Raw genomic sequence first — 20,598 nt, forward strand, 5'->3', positions numbered from 1 at the left:
AAAACTCTGTAAAATGTGCATCCAAATGTATCATTATGCCCTTGTTTGGCCCTGTATTGCAAATAATTATTCTGGCCAAACTCTAGATAAAGGTGGACGTGGCGCTATACCAATTAACCAATTGGTAGAGGGATGGTGCCCACGTCCTCCGTCGTATGTTCACGTATACAACAGCAAGAAAAGCAGCAATCGGCTAAAACTGAATTGCCGACGGGGAGGGGAAGCCGGAACAAAATGAAAACTGACGTTGCTTCATCTCTTGATCAATGCAGGACTCTAAAATTTGGTGGTAACAGTTTGAAAAGTGATTCGCCATTTATAGCGATGCAACGCAAAATCGTAAAACGAAAATAATAGTCCTTTACGGACAAAGCTCATATAAGCATGCGATGTTTTTGTTAATTTATTTGTAGAGTCTCACATTTTTGGGAAGCATACACTAAATCGAGACTCTGTAAGGGACTGATAGCTAGCGGTGGTCATTTTATTTATGGAGGCACCTAATAGGCAGTCACTGTTACCTACTGTGAAAGGATCGACAATTTTACATCCATGCCTTCTTCTACGAGATCCGAACGCGGGTTACTTGCAGTATCCCCTACTATATTGTCTGGATGGCAAAAAGCTTATAATTAAAGTAAAATGTTTACTGTGAAAAACATTTTTTAAAGGTAAATTTTCGAAAAAAAGATGTTAATAACTGTAATAACTTTTAATGCTGTCTTGGCTTATTGAAAGCCAAGACGTTTAACATAATTAAATTAGACCAAATGCAATCAATAACTTAACAGTATTGATCCTATATGTGTATAAAAGTAGACATATAAATAAGCTTTTCTCCTCTTTTGGCTTTAGTAATAAATAGGGCTGTTTCAGTTATTCACTTCATATATAATGCAATGTTGTACTGAAAGTTACCGTCTCCATCTTTCTTTCTTTTCCTTATTTTCACTTTAAAATGTCTAAGTAATATTTCCCGACTGGAACACATTTTATAATTTTCAGTAAAGAAAACAGTTTGCATCACAAAAAGGATTTTATTTTATATGCAACTCGACATAATTCCTATATCATCTGATTTTAACAAATCTCTTCGTATTATAGACTGCGTAAACACTCTCATTGTCTTTTTTCCATTGTTTTAGATTTTGTTAATGCTATTTTAATAACCCTTCTGGGAAATTTTATTTACTATTTTACCATGAATTTGAGATTATTGATTGTTTCTATTTATTTTAAGACGAAGTGAGAAATTTCGATTCGGGCAGGACTACCTGCAAGGGATTTTTTTCTTTGAGATTATTTTTTACTTCCTTGTACAAACGAAAAGAGGTATTGTACTCTCGAAAACTTTCGGGTATCATATATCAACGGAAACATCCAATTTGTCCCTGACATAATATCAACTACTTATACGTGTGACGTCTCTGAGTGCCGACAGAATAAAGGACTCTTTTTTTTTTTTCCAAAACGGATTGTAAAATGGAATTTTCTGTGACTCCTGTACGTATGTACGTAAAGTTGAAATTTTGTACATGGGACTGCTATAACATCTAGTTATGCCTCTCTCATTTTTGTTGCAGTCGCCAGTATCAAATGTGTGTCTCTATACACATATATATATGGATATATATGCAAACACAGTGTAAATATCGTGTATATATATATATATATATATATATATATATATATATATCAAAAAAATGTTTTAGCGAAAAAGTTTCAATTGTCTGTTTCGGCGAAACGCGTAATGGGGTTAGCTTGATTCGACGTTCAAATAAATGAAATTTCCCTTGAAAAGCCTGTTTGAATGTCGAATTGGGCTGATTTACCATTTTCCGCTTACTTTTTAACTTTTTCTGTTTTTTAATTTTATTGTATTTATGTTTTACATGTCTAATGATTTGCTTTTCATGTGTATTAATTTTTGAAAACGTCTTAAACCTTTTGGAGCAGCAGCTCTTGGTAACTTTTAGGCGAGCTTTCTAAAATTTTTATTTTTTACTTATTTTGCAGCATATTGCGCAAGATGTTTTCTTGACCAAAATTGGTTTTTTCAAAAATTGTTATTACTGCTTTGCTTGATAAATTATATATATATATATATATATATATATATGGGTATATACTCACTCCCCTGGCTCGACTTAAAAGTCCTTAGGAGGATATTATTTTCAGAATCGTTGGTCGTAGTCATATACTTCCACTTACAGAATTGCTTTAAATGACAAAAATATTCATGTTCTGGTAATTTCAAAAGAAATTTATTTTGGACAAATAACGAAATTTAACTGTTAATGCTGTCTCTCGGTATACTTATATTTGGGAAAGTTTTATAAACGTTACAGAAAAATAAAATTATAAGAAGTTTGACGCCCGTACGACAAAAAATTTTCGGAATAATTAATTTGCAATTTCGAGCTTACCTTGAGGAATCGGATAAGTTAGAATAAGTTTAAATAACATGCAGTAGAAAATGTGCATAATTATTAATAGGCTGTACGAGGAAATCATGTGGTGTCCACATGAGATCTTTAAATTTAGTTCTAAATCTTATTCTAATACAGAACTAAAACTGCGCTGTTTATAGCAGATTCTAATTCATCTATCGCAAAAAGCAACTTTTGAAGATTTTATTTGTTGCATTTTAAACATATTACACTGATTAATAATAGTAAACGAACTAATATTCTTTAAAAAATCATTATTTTATTTAAGTTTAAATATCTTTTTAATACTTAATTTTATGCATATTTTTCCTTCATGGTACCATTTCTCAGTATTGATATTGTATATTCACAGTTTACTTTGATTTCATATGAAATATGATGTCTTTACTTTTGTATATACTGATGTTTCTTTGCTGTTAGTAATTGTTTCCCTTCATGAAACATTGTAAATGTAATGTTGTTATTTTGGTTTATAAATACGAGACGGGCTTAAATGGTAAGCTACATTTGGTCGTGGTAGGTGTGCACTTGATTATGGTAGGTAAAGCAAATTCTACTGTGTCATAACTCTATTGCAATACAAAAAGGACCCGTCTCGAATTTTTTCATCAAAATTTTTGTGAGCACTTGTCTAATTTTTCAATTAAGCACTCTAATCTCTTTGAAAATTTTATTTTTTCAGACATGAAGCCACTTACTGTTTAACCCTATTCATCGTTAGGAAACTTTTGTCCATCCACGCATCAACTTCAGCTTCAGCTTCTCAGTATATCACACTCTGCTTTTATTAAGATTCATTAAGATTCATATGATTACATTCAGCCACAATATTTTATGTGACTGATGTCGATGGGCTTTAGGTTTGTGATCAGAATCTATTAAATCTTTGACACAACGAGAATGTCTGGAATGCTGACACTATTTGACTGTCGTTGTAAACAACAAAATTCCTTCTATTCTAGGTACTCCAATCTTCAGAATTTCGAATTATCCCACCATTTTGTTTCACTTTAGTCTTAGAATTTGTAACGATGTACTTCCTAAGACTTCCAAATTGAAATTGTTTCCATAGCAACGCATAAAAATGAGCTTTGTTCTGCATGTGTACAGTTTTGGCAAATTATGATGACAATTTCAATTTATCTTTGAAGCCTTTATGTATATATGTATATGTGTATCATTAATATAGTTTAGTTTTGTATATATTAATGATTATTGCATTGTTACCCATCAGGTGGCGTGGTTGCGAGTTGAGACGAAGACTATCCTTACAATCCATCGTCATGTGATATCTCGTAACTATAGGATCACCTTAAGCCACAGCGACAACAGAAACTGGGTTTTACACATCAACAACGTGCAAGAAGCAGACCGCGGCGGGTATATGTGCCAAGTAAATACAGTCCCAATGCTGAGTCAGATAGGCTATTTGGACGTGGTTGGTAAGTGCAAAGAATATTTAAATGTCTGATGAATGTATTAAATTAAAAAAAAAAAAAACAGATATTTAAGGATAACATACACAGTGAAACTTCGAGATATGAGCACCTCTATATACGAGAAATTCGAGATACGAGGAAAGTATGAGCGAAAGTACGAGCATTGACTCGAGCAACGAGCCAGGCTGTTGGCATGCGTGGCGCCATTTCCCGAACCGGCTCGACTCGAGAAATCTCCTCGTCAGATCACTCGGTGTTCTCTGATCTATGTGTTTGTGCGCTTGTGAGTGAATTGTTTATTACATTTAACGTGAAAACAATTATTTCACGATGCTTTCCAAGAAGATTGTTGTTACAAGACGGTGCATAGTGCTGCAAAGAAAAATAAGGAAGTCATGGCTGTTGAAATTAAGAAAGAAATCATAAATAAACTTAAGCGTGGTGTCGGAATTGGCGAAGAATTACCTTTCGACATCGACGATCTGCACTATTGTTAAGAAGCAGGAAGAAATTAAGAAACTTGATGTAACCAAAGGAGTTATCGTTACTTCCAAGTACCGTCCAAAACTCCTAGAAGATGTTTAGAAGCTGTCGGAAGCCTCTATCATAAAAGCACACTACGGTTATATTATTTACCGGTGTTATTTATTAGAAAATGTGATTTTTATGTGGATATTTTTGTGGCTGTGGAACGGATTAACTGGATTTCTATTATATTTAATGAGGAAATTTGTTTCTAGATACGAGAAATTCGCTATACGAGCTCAATGCTGAAACGAATTATCTCGAGGTTTCAGCATCCAACTCGTATCTCGAGGTTTCACTGTACCTACAATACTTACATTTTCCTATTCTAAATTTAACGAAACGAGCAAGAACTAGAAATGTTGTTTGTCATAAGAATCTGGTACCTAGTATCTTATGTATTACATAATATTAAAGAAGATTTCTGTTTTAGATAATTTCATGAAATTTAAGGCCATAAATTAAAAAGATATTTAATCTTTAAGAAATGTTATTACACCGGGTTTAATTAAGTTTCTCTAAAGTATTTCTCCTTTATTCTAAGAACATCTCAAAATTATTTGAAGATTTGAAGTTTTGTTTTCACAGACTGTTAAATGGAAGCGAAAATTTGCTAGTCTTGTTCACAGTGCATTAAGAATCATCTGTTTTCACTTAAAGCAGCGGATATCATTCTTCCGTGGCCTTACCTTTAAAGAGCAGATGATAATTATGAGATATGCAATTATCTAAGTAGAAAGTGAGACAATAAAAGGGCACTTTATGTAACTACTGCTTAACTGAGGCATTTTAGGAAACCAATGAAGAATATATTTCCCAATGTACTTCACACTTACATTAATGTACTGCATCGTTTTCCTATTGCACTGCGAAGGTTCTAGTTTCTTAAAGTTTTAATTAAATCATGTTGATTTAATAACTATTTTACAGCATACATATCTGCGTTACTGTCTTAGAATTAAGTGCATGAAATACCTTGAGAAGAGTTTTAGCAGAGACATGAAAACTTAAGGTTATCTGGAATCTAAACGTAGACGCATGTAATCATATTTATAATATTTCAATTATAACGTTTTAAAGCCTTTACGCACGTATTCATATATGAGATAGTATTAATGTTTTAACTAAATAAAACATATAATAAATAGTGAATTAGAAACCGAAAACATATTATTATTGACCACATAGGCTAAGAAGACAGACGTTCGCCATTCTTAATACATATGTCTAAGCCAGATTATCACCAGAATTTATTATGTTTACTGATATTGGTGATCTTATATTAGAAAAGGCGAATAGGTGTGCCGTGGACGCAGTCAGCTGATCAAGGTCAAAGGAATTCTCATTTTCCCTCCTTCTTCCCGTAACGTCAAAGCATCACATTTTCCCCTAATTGCGGGGAAAAGTGAATGTTCGCTGATTGGGTCGCAATGTATTATTTAGTTAAAACAAGGGCGAGATTCATGTTACAAAGTCTGCATTTAGTTTAAAGTATAAGGTATTTCTCCCAATTTCCTAGCGTGCCTTCGCGGTGCAGTGGTTCTGCACGCTGGGCCGGTATTTCAGAGGTCTGTGGTTCGATTCCCGGTGAAGGCATTGCTAATGTTTCATCTCTCCGTCTTCCAAAAATCCTAATGTCTCTACGGTGGCGCCCGAGCTAAAGTGGTTGTGGATGATGACACTCCACACCCAGGATTTGGCTATTGAGTCCTCTAAAAACCCCAGTGGCCCTTTAAAAGGGGAGTATATAAGGTATTTCTCCCACTTTCCTAACGTGCATTTGTGGTGTAGTGGTTCTGCTCACTGGGCCGGTATCTCAGAGGTCCGTGGTTCGATTCCCGGAGAAGGTGTTTGCTAATTTTTCATTTTGCCTGCTTCCAAAAGTACTTAATGTCTCTACAAAAGTACTGTGCACATGTATTATTTGTGCATTATTGTTTAAAAATTTTTAACAATGTTTTTGCGAGGATCATTGTGTACACTGAAAATGACTTCATGAGTTGATTTGCTTTATAAAATTAGCTGCTCATTGTTGTGCAAATTTTGAATCATATTTCAATTCAACCACCTTTGTTTAAACTTTTTTTAATGTTATTTAATTTCGTTTGAAGCATGTTCAATCTTATCGGCAAATCAGAAAATGTGTATAAAAATTTTAAGTGGAATTTATTGTAGTTTTTAACTCTGTTATTCTTATTCCTAAAGTTTCACGCTTTCGCTTATTCGATTCTCTAGACTCTCGAGGTCTGGCTGGTTTTAAAGTAAACAATACGGTAACATTGTCTAATCATCAATTCTAAGCTGGATATCAAGTGTAAAAAACTCATGAACAGATTTCTATTTGAAAAATGAAAGTGGATTTAAACTGTAAAGTTCGACAAGAGGATAAATATTCCTGCTTGAAGAACTCATTTCAAATTTCTTTTAAATGATACTGCGGAATGATTTAGAAGCCACTGCCCTGTCACCACCATATTTCTTCTGAGGTACAATCACAATTGCCGCGTTCGACAGGCGTTATTGTGCTTGAACTGATAACTTGTCTCCTGAGACTGATTATTAATGGTAACCTTCATTATTTTTGCGAAGGTTATCTAATGTGTATACTAGACTATACTGATCGATAATACAGGCGCCAGAACAGAGCCAAAGCTCTGTAATCAGTTCTAAGAAGTAAAATGTATATATATTATTTTTGGTATTTTATTTTTGTCTCGTAAAAATGGCGGTAAATCACTGTTGTGAAAGAAAGACTTTGTCGTGGACGACATGCAATTGATGACTTTATGCGGTACTTTCTCCTAGAGAAATTTAGTGATCCGTTTGAGATAACTCTGCAATTTGCTATTGTTTCTCAAGCATTTGTATAATAGCTGAAGAAAAAGCAGAAGATAATACAAAAAAATAGAATAGAAGACGAAAAAAAGCATACTAAATACCTCGTAAGTCAACCTTGATGAAATTACTGAAGTATAAATTTTGTTAGATTATAAATTTAAATATTGTGTTTTGTATTAGTAATAAAATAATTAATCCAAGCTTATAACAGATAATCGTTTGCACGGCGCTTTTCATCTTCCTTATGCCAAAAAAGTAAATCAATAAATACATACAATTAAAAAAAAATATATTCTGAAAGCTTTCAGATTTTATATAACACTCAAACCGTCGCTTTTCGTTCCTTGTACGAAGTATTGTAACCATGAAATATTCCAGGTACCATATTTCAACGAAAATATTCAGTTACACCTCTATCGAATGCAATTTAACCATGTTTCTGCGTGACGTCTGTACGTAAGGACTCTTTTTCCCAAAAAAAGTTATGAAACTTAATTAAAATGTATTCTGAAGAGAATTTTTCGTGGCATCTATGCGTACGTATCTCGCATAACTCAACAACGAGTAGCTTCAGAATGTTGAAATTTTATATATAGGACTGCTATAACATGCAGATGTGCCCGTCGTATTTTGGTTGCAATCGGCCGCAACAAAATTATGTAAATATATGTATATATAATTATCATAATAAAAGCAAAAAGAAAAGACGGAACACTGTAGATCGTTGATCTAAAGAACTTGGCAGTCGAGGCAGTTTTAATTCCATTTTTATTTTCAACTGATATTTGTGGCCACAATCACTTGGCACTCTAGTCGTGCCTTTCCACAGAAGATTTACATTTTTGATATTGTTGAGATAGAAAGCAAGCCAGCGAAATTATATCTTAGCACAGTAGAGAGCAAAAGCTGAAGTGCGTAGTTATGAAAGATGGAAGCATCCGAAGAGAAAAGTTTTGATTTACAACGGCAGTTTCAGTTCCAAATTATTACGTCATCATAGACTGATCTAGAAATGACGCAATGCAGAGAAGTTATTATGATTTTAGAATAGAGAAGAAGAATTAATGTTTATAGTTATATTATAATTCTGATTCATATAATTTATCTTACATAACAAGCATATCTTTATTTTAATTTAGAGCAGATGACTTTTTCCAGATGGAGTTAATCAAATAACTTATTCAGTAATTGAACTATTAGATACGACTGACTTTAATACATAATAACGTTCTAACAAAGAAAGAGGAGCATAGCGGAAGCGTTAGCAGAACGAAGGCGAGAAGGCATCTGTGTAAGAGAACTTATGACGCAGCATTTATATGAAAGGTTATGTAACAGAGTAGCTTCTAGAAAAATGTAGAAAAACTTATGACGCAGCATTTATATGACGAGGTTATGTAATAGGTGCGAATGTTCTAGAAGGTAATGGTCTAAGGGGAGATGCTGAATTGCAGAAAATTAATTAAAGATTGCTGGTTCGAAAAGAGCAAAGCCATCGTATTTTTTTATATTATATATATATATGTATATATATATATATAAACATCCACACTGTTACCTTAGTTTCTTTATTCTTACATGTTTCTAAATTGTCCATTTTTGAATTATGTTGTTCTTACCTTCCGATTAAAGTTTTTATACCTTTAGTAAATCTGCATGCAATATTTGTAGAATTATCAACAATTTAAAAGTTGCTCAAGTGCCGCTAAGCCTAATTATTTTTCCTATGGCGGCCATGTTTGTTTACATTTGAAACTTAGCAGAATAGTGGATTTCTTGCCAATTTAGAGAAACTATGTTTCACAAAAACAAAGATAACGCCTTCTTTTATTATTCCGAATTAAACCACGCTTAATCCATTCTGGAATTTATTCGAGGAACTAAGAGTTTATGATTTGCTTGGTAATTTTTAATATAGATATTTTGAGTTTTTATGTATTTTTGCCTTGTCGTGAAGTGAGAACTGAATTAATTGAAAGAGAAACATTGAATCGTCTGTGAAAAACTGTTCATTTTTTTGTTTGCTTAATTTCTTTTATACATCGTTTTAGATTTAATATAGCATTTGTATAGAACATATGGGAACGATTAGATAATTCTTCAGATGATAAAAATTTTGTACATTCTGAGAGGAAATGTGACGCTGTTAAGTTAACTTAGCAGCAGAGTGTCGCTATGGTAAACAAATATCGTGAATTTAAAGAGTGCATTAGTGGTTTATGCGCTATCGACGAAGTAGATTTAATTCAATCCAATAAGTTTAAATTAAATGCAAGAAAAAAATGAGTAAAATGAATATAAGGAAGTCATGTGGTATTCTTATCAGATGTTTTACCAAAAGGATTATAAAATTGATTTAACATGGATTTAAAAGAGATTATTTGGTGACGTCGGCACGTATGTATGTATCTCGCATAACTCAAAAGCGATTATCTTCAGAACGTTGCAATTTTGTATATATGACTGGTACAACATGTAGTTGTGCACCTCCCTGTTTGGTTGCAATTATCCGGGCCACACACACACACACACACACATATATATATATATATATATATATATTTAAACAAATTTAAATTCTAAACAAATACGTATAAAAGTAAAAAAGTAGAAAAGCAAATTTAAATTCTAAAAAAGGAAAAAAAAACAAAATAATTTAAAATAATTTTAAAATATGCAAACATGTAAAAGATTTAATTCTCGAACTAATCTACAATATCATTTAAATTCAGAAGCATAAGTAAATCAAGTGTAAAATCTATCCATGAAAATAAATCTACTAATTTAATAAATTAAAATTAAATTAAACAATTTTTTTTAAAAATGCATATGTGAATGATCGTAGAGTAGGCAGGAGACAGACTCATCAAGGGGAAGTTGCCTCCAAACCTAACTCTCCAATCATTCAATTCGTGTTTCGTCATTCACGCAGGCAAGGGTAAAAGTCAAAACCAAAAGTAATTCCAATAAAGTGGTACTCTTAAAAATTAACATTTAAGTATTAACATTAATAAATTAAAGTTCAAAAAGGAAAATACTAATAAAGTCTTTTGAGAAACAAGCAAGTAAAGTCAAGAATTAAACTTTTTCTTAGAAAATTAAATTTTTTAAAAATTAATTTTTTATTAAATAATAAAAAATCTAGAAACCAATATATTTTTGAAATCCTTGTCTACAGAAACTTCCCCTACACGAATATGCATATCAATAAAAAGAAACTATAAAAGAACTATACATAATCCATATAAACCAATAAGAAATAAAAAACAAAAAGAAACAAAAAGAACTGATTCACAATTTTTAAAATTAATATATATTTAAAAATAATTTCATATTTAGAAAAACTTAGATACTACATAAAAATTTTTTAAAAAAAAAATACTTAAAGCAAGTAAATAGTAAGTTTTAATTCTAACTTACCTACTATATGAGTGTTGGGGTCTGCAAAAGTGTTGTGAAAGAGAAGTAAGTGTGTTCTTCAAATTATATAGATGGCGCTTATGTAGGTAAAGTTGAGTGTCAAGCTGCTATCTTTGTTACAGTAAAAATTTTTTTGTAAATATTAATATTAATTAAATTAAATTAAAAATCCTAAAGGTAGTAATATCAATTATTTAGGGAGGTAAGTAACTGAACCAATCAAGAGATGTATGTTTGCTTGAAGGAAATTAAAGTGAAGTGGTATGTGAAAAAAATGTAAACTGTTTGTAATTTGAAATGTGTGTTCTGTTGAAAAATTGTGAAAATTGTTAAAAAAAATTAAGTGAAAGATATTTTGTGTGAAAATTGCAAAAAATTAAAGTAATTAAAGTAATATATATATATGTATATATTTGAACCTTCTCTGTTGCTCAGCTTCTTGAGCTCAGTATTTTATTTTTATATGTTTTTAAATTGTGTATTTTTTGCTTTCAAAAATGATTGAATTATTTTGTTCTTATCTACCGGTTAAGGTGTTTATGCCTTTAGTTAATCTGCATTCAATAGATGTAGAATTATCATCAATTTTAAAGTTTTGTTAGAGCGGCTAAGCCTAATGTTATACGTGAAATTACATTTTGGCGAGTTTTGAAATTTGACGTGTTTAATATAAGTGATAATAACGAAAGTGTGGTTTACGCATTTTGTTAAAATTATTGGAGAGAATGAACGATGAATTATTTTCCTCTCGGGCGTCAATGAAAAATAAGGAAAGCAAGTAGGTTATTAAAAATTAAGAAGATCGCCAAGTTAATTATTCCTGGCGCAAAGTGAAAAATCCGCCAAGATAAATTTTTAAATTTCTCCCCAAAATTTTCACCAAAAATTACAAAATTTAATATCTAGGCATAATTTGAGTTTTAGAATCGGAATATGGAAAAAAATTGATATTTTATTTCAGAAAAAGTCTGATTTTGAGTCAAAAGTTAGAATGCTAGAATAGCGATATATATAAATCTACTATATATCCTCTAATATAAGTCGCGTTTTCGAGACATGAAAAACGAAAATTAAATTTCGTCAGTGGGCCCAATAGAATGGGAGATACAAAACTGTCTTTTTTCCCCCGCAATGGTGTACATGCATTTAGCTGGAAGTAAATCACGGGAAACGGAAATTTAAAACATGGCAAAAAAGGTAAATTTATATGTTTTTTCTACCTCCAACCTTCGTGCATGTTCTGCAGTTTTACTGCAGTTTCGATGTGATCTTCCCAGAGACTGCGATCCATGTCCTGCGGCCTTAGGTACTGTAGTTATGTTTTTTTTTTCCCTAGACACCAGAGGATAGTGATTATAGCGATGCTTCTAAAATCGGTTTTTCCATATGCTCCCAACCAGCAAAAAATGTCCTACTGGCTAGCGACTTCAAGAAATCTAGTTCTAATACCTTGAACCAAAGACGAGTGGTCGTGTTTTAAAATTCAAAAAATATTTTTTTCTAAAATATTTTGTAATTTTGTGTTATTAATTGCCGTGTATTATTTTAATTTGAATACATTTGGCTCTGCAAATTTTGTAACGGTTTTCATAGCAAAAACATACCTGCAACCAGCTGATTTTGCTCAGATTCTTCAAGAGATATCTGATGAAGAAAAGGAAGACAAGAAAACCTTTGGATGGGAGAACAATTGCAATTTCCATGCCTTATTTTCGTTCCATTCCTTATTTTCATTTATTCTATTTTTTAGAAATAAATAAAAACATTAAAGTTAGTTTAAAGTGCGTTTTTGTAACCAGTAAGAAGTAAATTTCCTTGCAGAAGTAAGTAATACTAATTGCAGAAGAAGTAAGTACTACTACTTTTTTCCCTACCAGTGTGTTTTCCTTTTCTATTGTCTATATTTGTCTTTGATGAATATTAAAATTAGCTTCGATTTTAAAATATAATTATTAAGTAATAAATTAAAGATTTTTTATAATGAAATACATCATTGCACTTCCATCTCACTAACATAATAACTTAAAAATAATTTACTTATATTTGAATGTGATATCATTTGCATTTTGCAATAATAAGATTAATTTTTATTTTTTGACAAATTTATTATCAATATTCAGTCATTTCTGTCGTTTTTCGTGTCAAAAACGGTAAAATAACGGATGTCGTAAAAAATACGACGCGCGCGTGCTGAAAGGTTAACTCAGAAAATATTTCACGGTTGACCTCTCCCGGGATAACAGGAATCCTCCACTTGGCTTTGAACTTAAGATAGAAAATAAGAAACAAACTAATTCTAAGTAACTAAAACTTAGTCGAAGCTGTGAAGAAGTAACTAATCCAGTTGGCCGTTATTTAAACCTCACCGGCGAATACCAACAGGCACATAGTAATATGGCGGAACGCAGTAAGACTAGCTTTAAGCAACGTGTCCCGAAGGCAGAACATCTTCTACTGAGAACTTCTGAACTCTTCTACGGAAATGACTGAAACTTTCCATTAAATGCTAGTTCTTCCTCATTTACATAAAACGCAATACTGAAAACTTATTCTGGCAGGTAATTTTAGCTGGGGAACAAGAAAGAAAAGGAAAGGGTTTCAAAATTAAAAGTAACTAGTAGGAAATTAAAATAATCCTATACACTTTTAACTATCAGATTTGCACTTCTGCAAATTTCTAATCTTCTTCAAACACTAATGAAATTTCATATCACGGATGTAAGCCATGCCGAAAGTATTCAGAGCATTTAGATTTATGTACATGATAAATAAATAAATAAATAATTTAGCCAAGAAAAGGAAAATTAAGGGGTATCAGCAACCCCTGTACCGACAATGTTAAATTGGCAATTTTCGATGTACCTTTTCTCAAAATCTGTTGCAGATACATGCTTGAAATTTTTTTGTAATTAAAGTATACCTATCTGATTATACTGAAATGAGCTTTTGAAACAATTTGAATTATAGAGTAATTTACGGAATATTTTGTTAGGCATAGTAAAATTTAGCACTTTTCTCACACAATATTTTGTAATTTTTTTTCGTCGTTTATCACAAAAAGCTCATTTCAGTAAATACTAGAAAACCTAATAAATAAGCCATAGAAGTTTTAGATACCTGTGAACAGTAGTTCCTGAGAAAAGGTACAACGAGTATAAAAAAATCACGTTTGGAGAAAAACGCATTTTTATGTAAAAATCTTCATTTATTCATTCAAAGCATTCGATGAAAAATTAAAACTAGACTTTTTACAGTTCTAATTTTCATAGAGATTAAAGAATGATATTTTTGAAAAGCTACAAATGTATAAAATTTTAAAATGCAAAAATCCGAAATCACCATTTTTTGAAGATTTTTGAGTTCCAACACCCCCTTAAGCATATCATTTTAAGAAGTTCGGATGTTTAAATCTCAAAACGCAAACAGAAATAAAAAGCTCTCATCTTTTCAAATAGTGGCTTTATTCAATTTATAAATGACATTATTTGAAACCTTCTAAATATTAATTGAATTTGGATCATTAAATTATGGAGTAATATTTTCGGCAGGTATGCACAAATAGAAGCAAAACGGACAAATTCCAGAATTATAGGTAATATTGACAACAAAAGATAGCCTTGTAGCTTTTCATGAGTGCAACAATTGGTCTTAATAGCATGCAAAGGAATTGCAAGTATTCAAAAGCGAAAATTATAAATTCCGTTACGACACTGTATGTCTAAAATATTCTACTTCTAAATAAATCGCTTAAAAACGCCATCTAATTAAGCGATTGTATTATAGCTTGAATAACCTAATCTAATCACCCCTTAAAGCTTCATCTTGTGTTTGACAAATTCCCCTTCGAACGGGTATTGTCACGTGACAATGAAAGCGCATTTACGCATTTCATAGAAATCTCAAAATCCTTCCTTTTGCATTCTGCATTTAAATTCTGTTTCACTGATTTGATGCAATTGTATCAATAGCGAATGTAATTAAGGGATCGATACGGTGGGCCAGGAAGTTTCAGCAGATGCCTTTGACAGCCTTTATCGTTAATGAACAGAGTGCAGTCTCCATATTAGAAATGGGACTTTGAATTATGAAAGATTTTATTTCCGAGCAATCCGAAGTCGAATAATTCTTCACGGATTCCTCAAGGTTGATTATTAATTTATTAATTTCCAAACCAGTTACGCTTTGGGTTTGAAAATGAGAAGGTGTAGTAGTCAGCGACCGCGTTAAGTGATTACGAATTTCTTAAAATGAGCCTTTAAGCTTCGTTAGGGAAATGACAGCGAAATAGAGAGATTTAACTCCTCTGGTCATGTAATATCTATCTATCTGTTTCTAGATGTCTATTTAAGTATCTGAATGTCTTTGTAATGAAGCACGTAGATTTCACGACTGCACAATTTTCGTAAATATTTATATGCATAACGTGAGACTGAGAGCCTGAAAACTGACAATAGCTAGAATTTTATAATTAAAGTATAAACTCTATCAATTAGTACCTGTTTTTTTTTTTTTTTTTTTTTTTTTTTGTCTTTGGTATCTGCTCTTGTCTAAATGTTTGTATTTGTTCTTTTTCTTCATTTTTATGTTTATAATTATAATAAACACATCATTATTTTCATTTAGTTATTTTATATTTCAATTTTTGCCTTTGTTGAAATGGGCGTTGCCTGTTATGATCATGAGACCAACTTGTTTGGTTAGGCGGGTTGAGTTGAGCCCAATACTGGTACTAATACTACTGCAAAGGGTTACTTATGCGCCTCGCTACTCTTCGCGATTAAAAAAAAAAAAAAAAAAATCATTATACATGTTACATCTATGAATGTATTTAAGGAAATGGATCACCATAGACATTTGAAATGAAAGCTTAATTGAATATAATGTTACATTAAAAATATTAATGTATTAATAACCATTTATTAATTATTTAAACAAGAAAGCAATTAATTATGAAACGAAAACTTTCTCTATAAAATAAAAATATTCGTATGCAAAGCGCACTGCAGAATAAAAATTTTGGATATAAATAACAGCGCAATCAAATTTTCAAATAGCAGAATTATACTTCGTTTTCCACTAGCATTTGAAGTAGAAGGAATTTCCGCTAGTGCCCTGTTTTTTTTTTTTTTTTTTTTTTTTTTTTTTCCCCAAGATTTTTTACATTATGACTACGGAAGCTTGCCGTCTTCTTCTATTCATATTTTTTAATTATAGTATCTTGAGGAGGATGCCGAAGGGGACGAACACCTGGGAAACCAAGCTCAGAACCAAAATTGATTTGGTCTAAAAACTATTGTCTATATGAGCAAAATAAACACTGGTATGTTCAGCATCCATGAGATTATCATAAAGTTGAAAACTAGGCCAAAGAAAATTGCAGCATTAAATCATGATAACATCTAATATGAAACACTATATCGGTTTCGAGGCCGAACGACATAAATATACTATCCTGAAGAGGAGGAGGGACAATGGGGAGCATAATAAATTGAAATACTTAAACTTGGCCAATGACAAAATAATAACAGTTTCAATATCTAAGGAAATATATATATATATATATATATATATATATATATATATATATATATAAGAAGATAAATAAAAGGGAAATATTAATTCTAATTATCAAAATTTAAAACTTTGAGCAAAATGATTTGCAAATGTAGAGTGTTTTAGAGAAAGTCTGATCCACAAAATGAAGACTGTTTTTTTCCCTTTTCTAATAATTTTTGTCAAGTTAAATTGGAATAAAGATACTAATAATTTGTGATCAACAACTGAATTAATCTGATTTTTTATCTTTGTGGAAACTTGCAGCATTCTTTGTTAACGTGGTTTGATATCAACCAGAGAAAATGCGTTAAAATAGGCATCGAAGAACATGAATCTTATGTTAAACATAATAATAAATCATCAATGATAACCATTGATAATCACTGCTATTAGTATATTTTTAGCTCAGCAAAAATAGCCTTAAAACATCCCTCCAGCTAGGAGAATTAGATTTTTCCGAACTCTTGCATTTTCATAAAAAAAATTCCTAATTTTAGTTAATGATATAAAATAAAATCCAACCTTTTTTCTAAAATTTTCGAAATTCTGATATTTTAGTTTTTATTATTTTCCCACAGTATTTTGCAAAATGCTTATTCCACTATTCCCTCGGTCTACTAATTTTAGTGCTTTTTGTTACTTGGCTTTTCCCAAATATCTTTTTACATTATTGTACGAAGTAGAAGTTATTATCATGGTGAAAAATTTCAGGTATCATATATCAAAGAAAATATCCATTTTAATAGCTCTGGAAACTATTTGAACGATTTTTTTAATCTGTGTGTGCGGACAGAATGAAGGGCCTTTTTCCCAAGAGCGGATTTCAAAATGAATTTAAAATGAATTCAGATGAGCTATTTTTCGTGTTTTCTGTACATATCTATGTATGTATCTCGCATAACTCATAAATGAATAGCCTCAGAACGTTGAAATTTTGTCTATGGGATTGCTATAACATGTAACTGCGCACCTCGTTTCTTATTTGCAATCAGCCGCACGAAAAATACATAAATATATATACCATTTTGTTATCCGGCTCCGTGACCTCAGTTTTTTATTCTTACATGTTGGTAAAACGTGTATTTTTTGCTTTAATGGTGATTCAATTATGTTGTTCTTATGTTCCGGTTAAGGTGTTTATGCCTTTAGTTAACCTGCATGTAATATTTATAGAATTATCAAGAATTTAAAAGTTGTTTAAGTGCTGTAAGCCTAACGGGGGAGCCATTTGTTTACATTTCCTGAAATTGTTAGTAGAATAGTGAATTAAATCAGTTTCTGCACTATCTTTTCGCCGAGTCAGACCAAAAGTTAATATTCAATATTGTTCACCGAAAAATCTGCCTTCCTGCTCGCTGGGGGAATTACTTGTTTTTGTGTAGAAATTCTAATTTTAATTGTAATACTTTAAAACTGTTTTAACTGTATTTTTTGTTGGACATTTTTCTGTATTTTACAATTGTTAATGAAGATGTTTTGAGTTTTTATGTTTTCCTGCTTTACTGCGAAGTGAGAACTTTATTAAATGAATGCAGAATATATCTTTAACGAAATTCGGGGAAGTAAGTTCAAATGAAATGCAGCAAAAATTGTGTATAATTTAGAAAAACGTACAAGGGAGTGCAAGGAAGTTCACTTTTTCATTTCACCATTGGTATGTTTTTCAGTACACCGCTTAATTAGAGATATATATTTCTTCAAAGTCATTTGACGTCATTTTTGACTGAGTTATTGGATAGACATCAACGACTTATTCTGGCGGAAGCTCTTACTATCTGCAATTCACTACTCTATAAAAGCATAAATTTCTTTTTACGGGTAATGTGTAATTAGTTACATATGAAAAATACAAAACTGGATCTCACTGCGCGTTCTGTCTTTGTGAAAAGTCAGGTAACGCTTGATATTTTTGAATGCGTCAGAAGTCCAAAATTCGAAAATGCACTGCTGGTTACGTTGACGTACACAGTTACACTTTGATTTCTGATTATAAGGTATATCATGCAAAACCGCACAACACCTGTGCGTAAATAGTGTCCCTGGATGGTTTTGTATCTTTCATTTTCAATATAAGCCTTACAGTTCCAGGGTTTTCTTCGAGAACTAACCATGCGTTTGCATCTCAGTCTCAGATCGAACAACGTCCCTCACATTTCGTATATATAATTTGTCAAGTATTTATTTTTTCTTTCAGGAATTTGAAGCAATTTATTTACTTAGGTTCCCTGATTATTGGTTGACTTACGCGGAACGTAATATAATGGAACATGTTAGCTACTGTCTTAAATTATTGCGGCTAGAAAATAATGCAAACTGGTTTTGGAGTAGGAAAATTCTAAACAAATTTAACTACAGCTTCCCTCGTCCGTAGGTTTGTTACCAACTTTATTTATTAATAGGCATGAGTATGTTTTCCAAAGACTCCTTACTTCTGCTGACTTTAATTTGTTTTTGAGGAATTTTAAGTAATTACGTTACATAGTTAGGTCGAATGATCCTTCTTTTATACATTCTGAATGGCTGGCCTACGCGAAACATAGTTTAAAATTAAAAATGTTAGCCTCTGTCATAAAATATTGCCGCTAGAAAAGAATGCAAACTGGTTTTGGAAGAGAACAGTTCTAAACAATATTACCTTTTTTGTCCTTGTCCGTAGATCTGTTATCAGCTTCATTTATTAAAAAAACATGAGTGTGTTTTCTACACACTCATGCTTTCTTTTATTCCATACCCGTGCAGTTTCTTCCAAACACCAGCTATTATTAACATCCACAGACTTTCAACAGCAATATCCATCACAGTGTCTCTTGCTTTGACTGGCTGGAAATATCTTCCCGGCTCTTTTAGATCATATATTTCCGAGACGATGTAATCTACTAAAACCTATTCAGTGACCTCCTTTGGTATCTAAAATTATAAGTACATTAGGTTTCTTTTCGAAACACTTTTATGAACTTCAGCTTTTCAGGTTGAAAAAATTCTGCTCTATCTTCATTTTAATGAAAACATTTCATTCTTTAGTGAATTATATAATCTCAATTTTTGGCGAAATTTCATGACATGTTTTATATTAAACGTAATTATTACTTTTACCCGCAGACAGTGATTATTAACTAAATATACATAAAATGTTGAATGAAAAATACTACAGAGAAGATAACTTTTACTACATTAGTTCCTATCACTCTTTTTAATATTATACACTAAGCGTTCTGTGTTTTTGCTGAATAAAAAGAAAATATAATCAAATGTTGCTTTATAAGTATTTTCTTTGCGTTGTTTTTATCCTCTATACACTATGTTAATTGTTTACTGTCTATGTTCAACACAGCAACCATTTGTAAAACAAAATAAAATTACTTATTTTCTACTTTTTACGTAATAACTCATTTGTTCAACTGTTTTTAAATGAGTAGCCATTAATAATGTGCTGTACTTATCACCTACTTTCAACGGAAAATTATGTATTTCTAGTTTCCTTTAAGCTTCTGTACACGATAGCTACGTATATTAGGTAAAATGCAGATTAAAATTATTTCTTGAAAATTATTTAATAGCATTTATGAATTATCAATACTAAAAAATTCACTTAAGGAAAAAATAAGACTGCTTAAGTTAGACTCCTATCTTCTCAGTCTGGAACAAGGCAAAAATTATAAATTTAAATGTATTCCTTTGTATTAATTATTATATATAATTATAATATTGTAATAGAATTACTATAAGATATTTTCAAACTAAATAGTAATATAATTGATATTCAAATAAATAGAGAAGTAATTAATTGATAACTGTCTGTTGTTTAACTGTTTATCTAATTCTTTCTGTTTTTTATTCGGGGGGGGGGGGGAATCGGATTTGGGGAGCAACAAAAAAGACTAAATGTCATTTCTCATTTGAATCCTTGGCCTGATTCCTTTGAAGGAGAAATTTTAATCATCTAATTGATTTCATAAGGACCCAAATAAAACATTGAGTTTGTTGATATTTTGAACTTTATTTAAAAGAGATCTTCATATAATCCATCTATTTCAAAAATCTTATAAAATGTACAAATGAGAAATAAGTAAAGCCATGTGTATATTAATATTTTATCAAGTATGAAATTTATTATTATAATTGTAATTACAACCGCAGTATTCTTTTTCAATAGTGCCTCCAGATATCATCGACACCGAATCTAGTTCCGATGTTCTTTCTCGAGAGGGTGCTGACGTAACAATGGTGTGTAGAGCTAAAGGTTACCCGGCACCGACTCTGACATGGAGAAGAGAAGACCATCAGCCTGTTGCAGCTGGAAACTGGCAAGCGAATAATTTACAAGGTGTGTAACCATTGTACCTTCATTACACCGTACGGAGATTTCATTC

General features: G+C 31.4%; 1 protein-coding gene across 2 annotated transcripts in view; it reads left to right on the plus strand.

The window, feature by feature from the left end:
* Positions 1-20,598, plus strand: part of LOC118193323 (lachesin-like) — a 521,719-nt gene that overhangs the window by 334,625 nt on the left and 166,496 nt on the right. For both annotated transcript variants that reach the window (XM_085811101.1, XM_085811102.1), the window contains 2 exons: positions 3,685-3,892; positions 20,382-20,552. In XM_085811101.1, coding sequence (XP_085667227.1) covers positions 3,685-3,892; positions 20,382-20,552 — 379 coding nt within the window. The remainder of the gene's footprint in view (positions 1-3,684; positions 3,893-20,381; positions 20,553-20,598) is intronic.

This window comes from Stegodyphus dumicola, chromosome 2 (genome assembly GCF_044657685.1).
Source record: "Stegodyphus dumicola isolate Sdum_Otavi_A_Nest chromosome 2, ASM4465768v1".
Classification (NCBI taxonomy): domain Eukaryota; kingdom Metazoa; phylum Arthropoda; class Arachnida; order Araneae; family Eresidae; genus Stegodyphus; species Stegodyphus dumicola.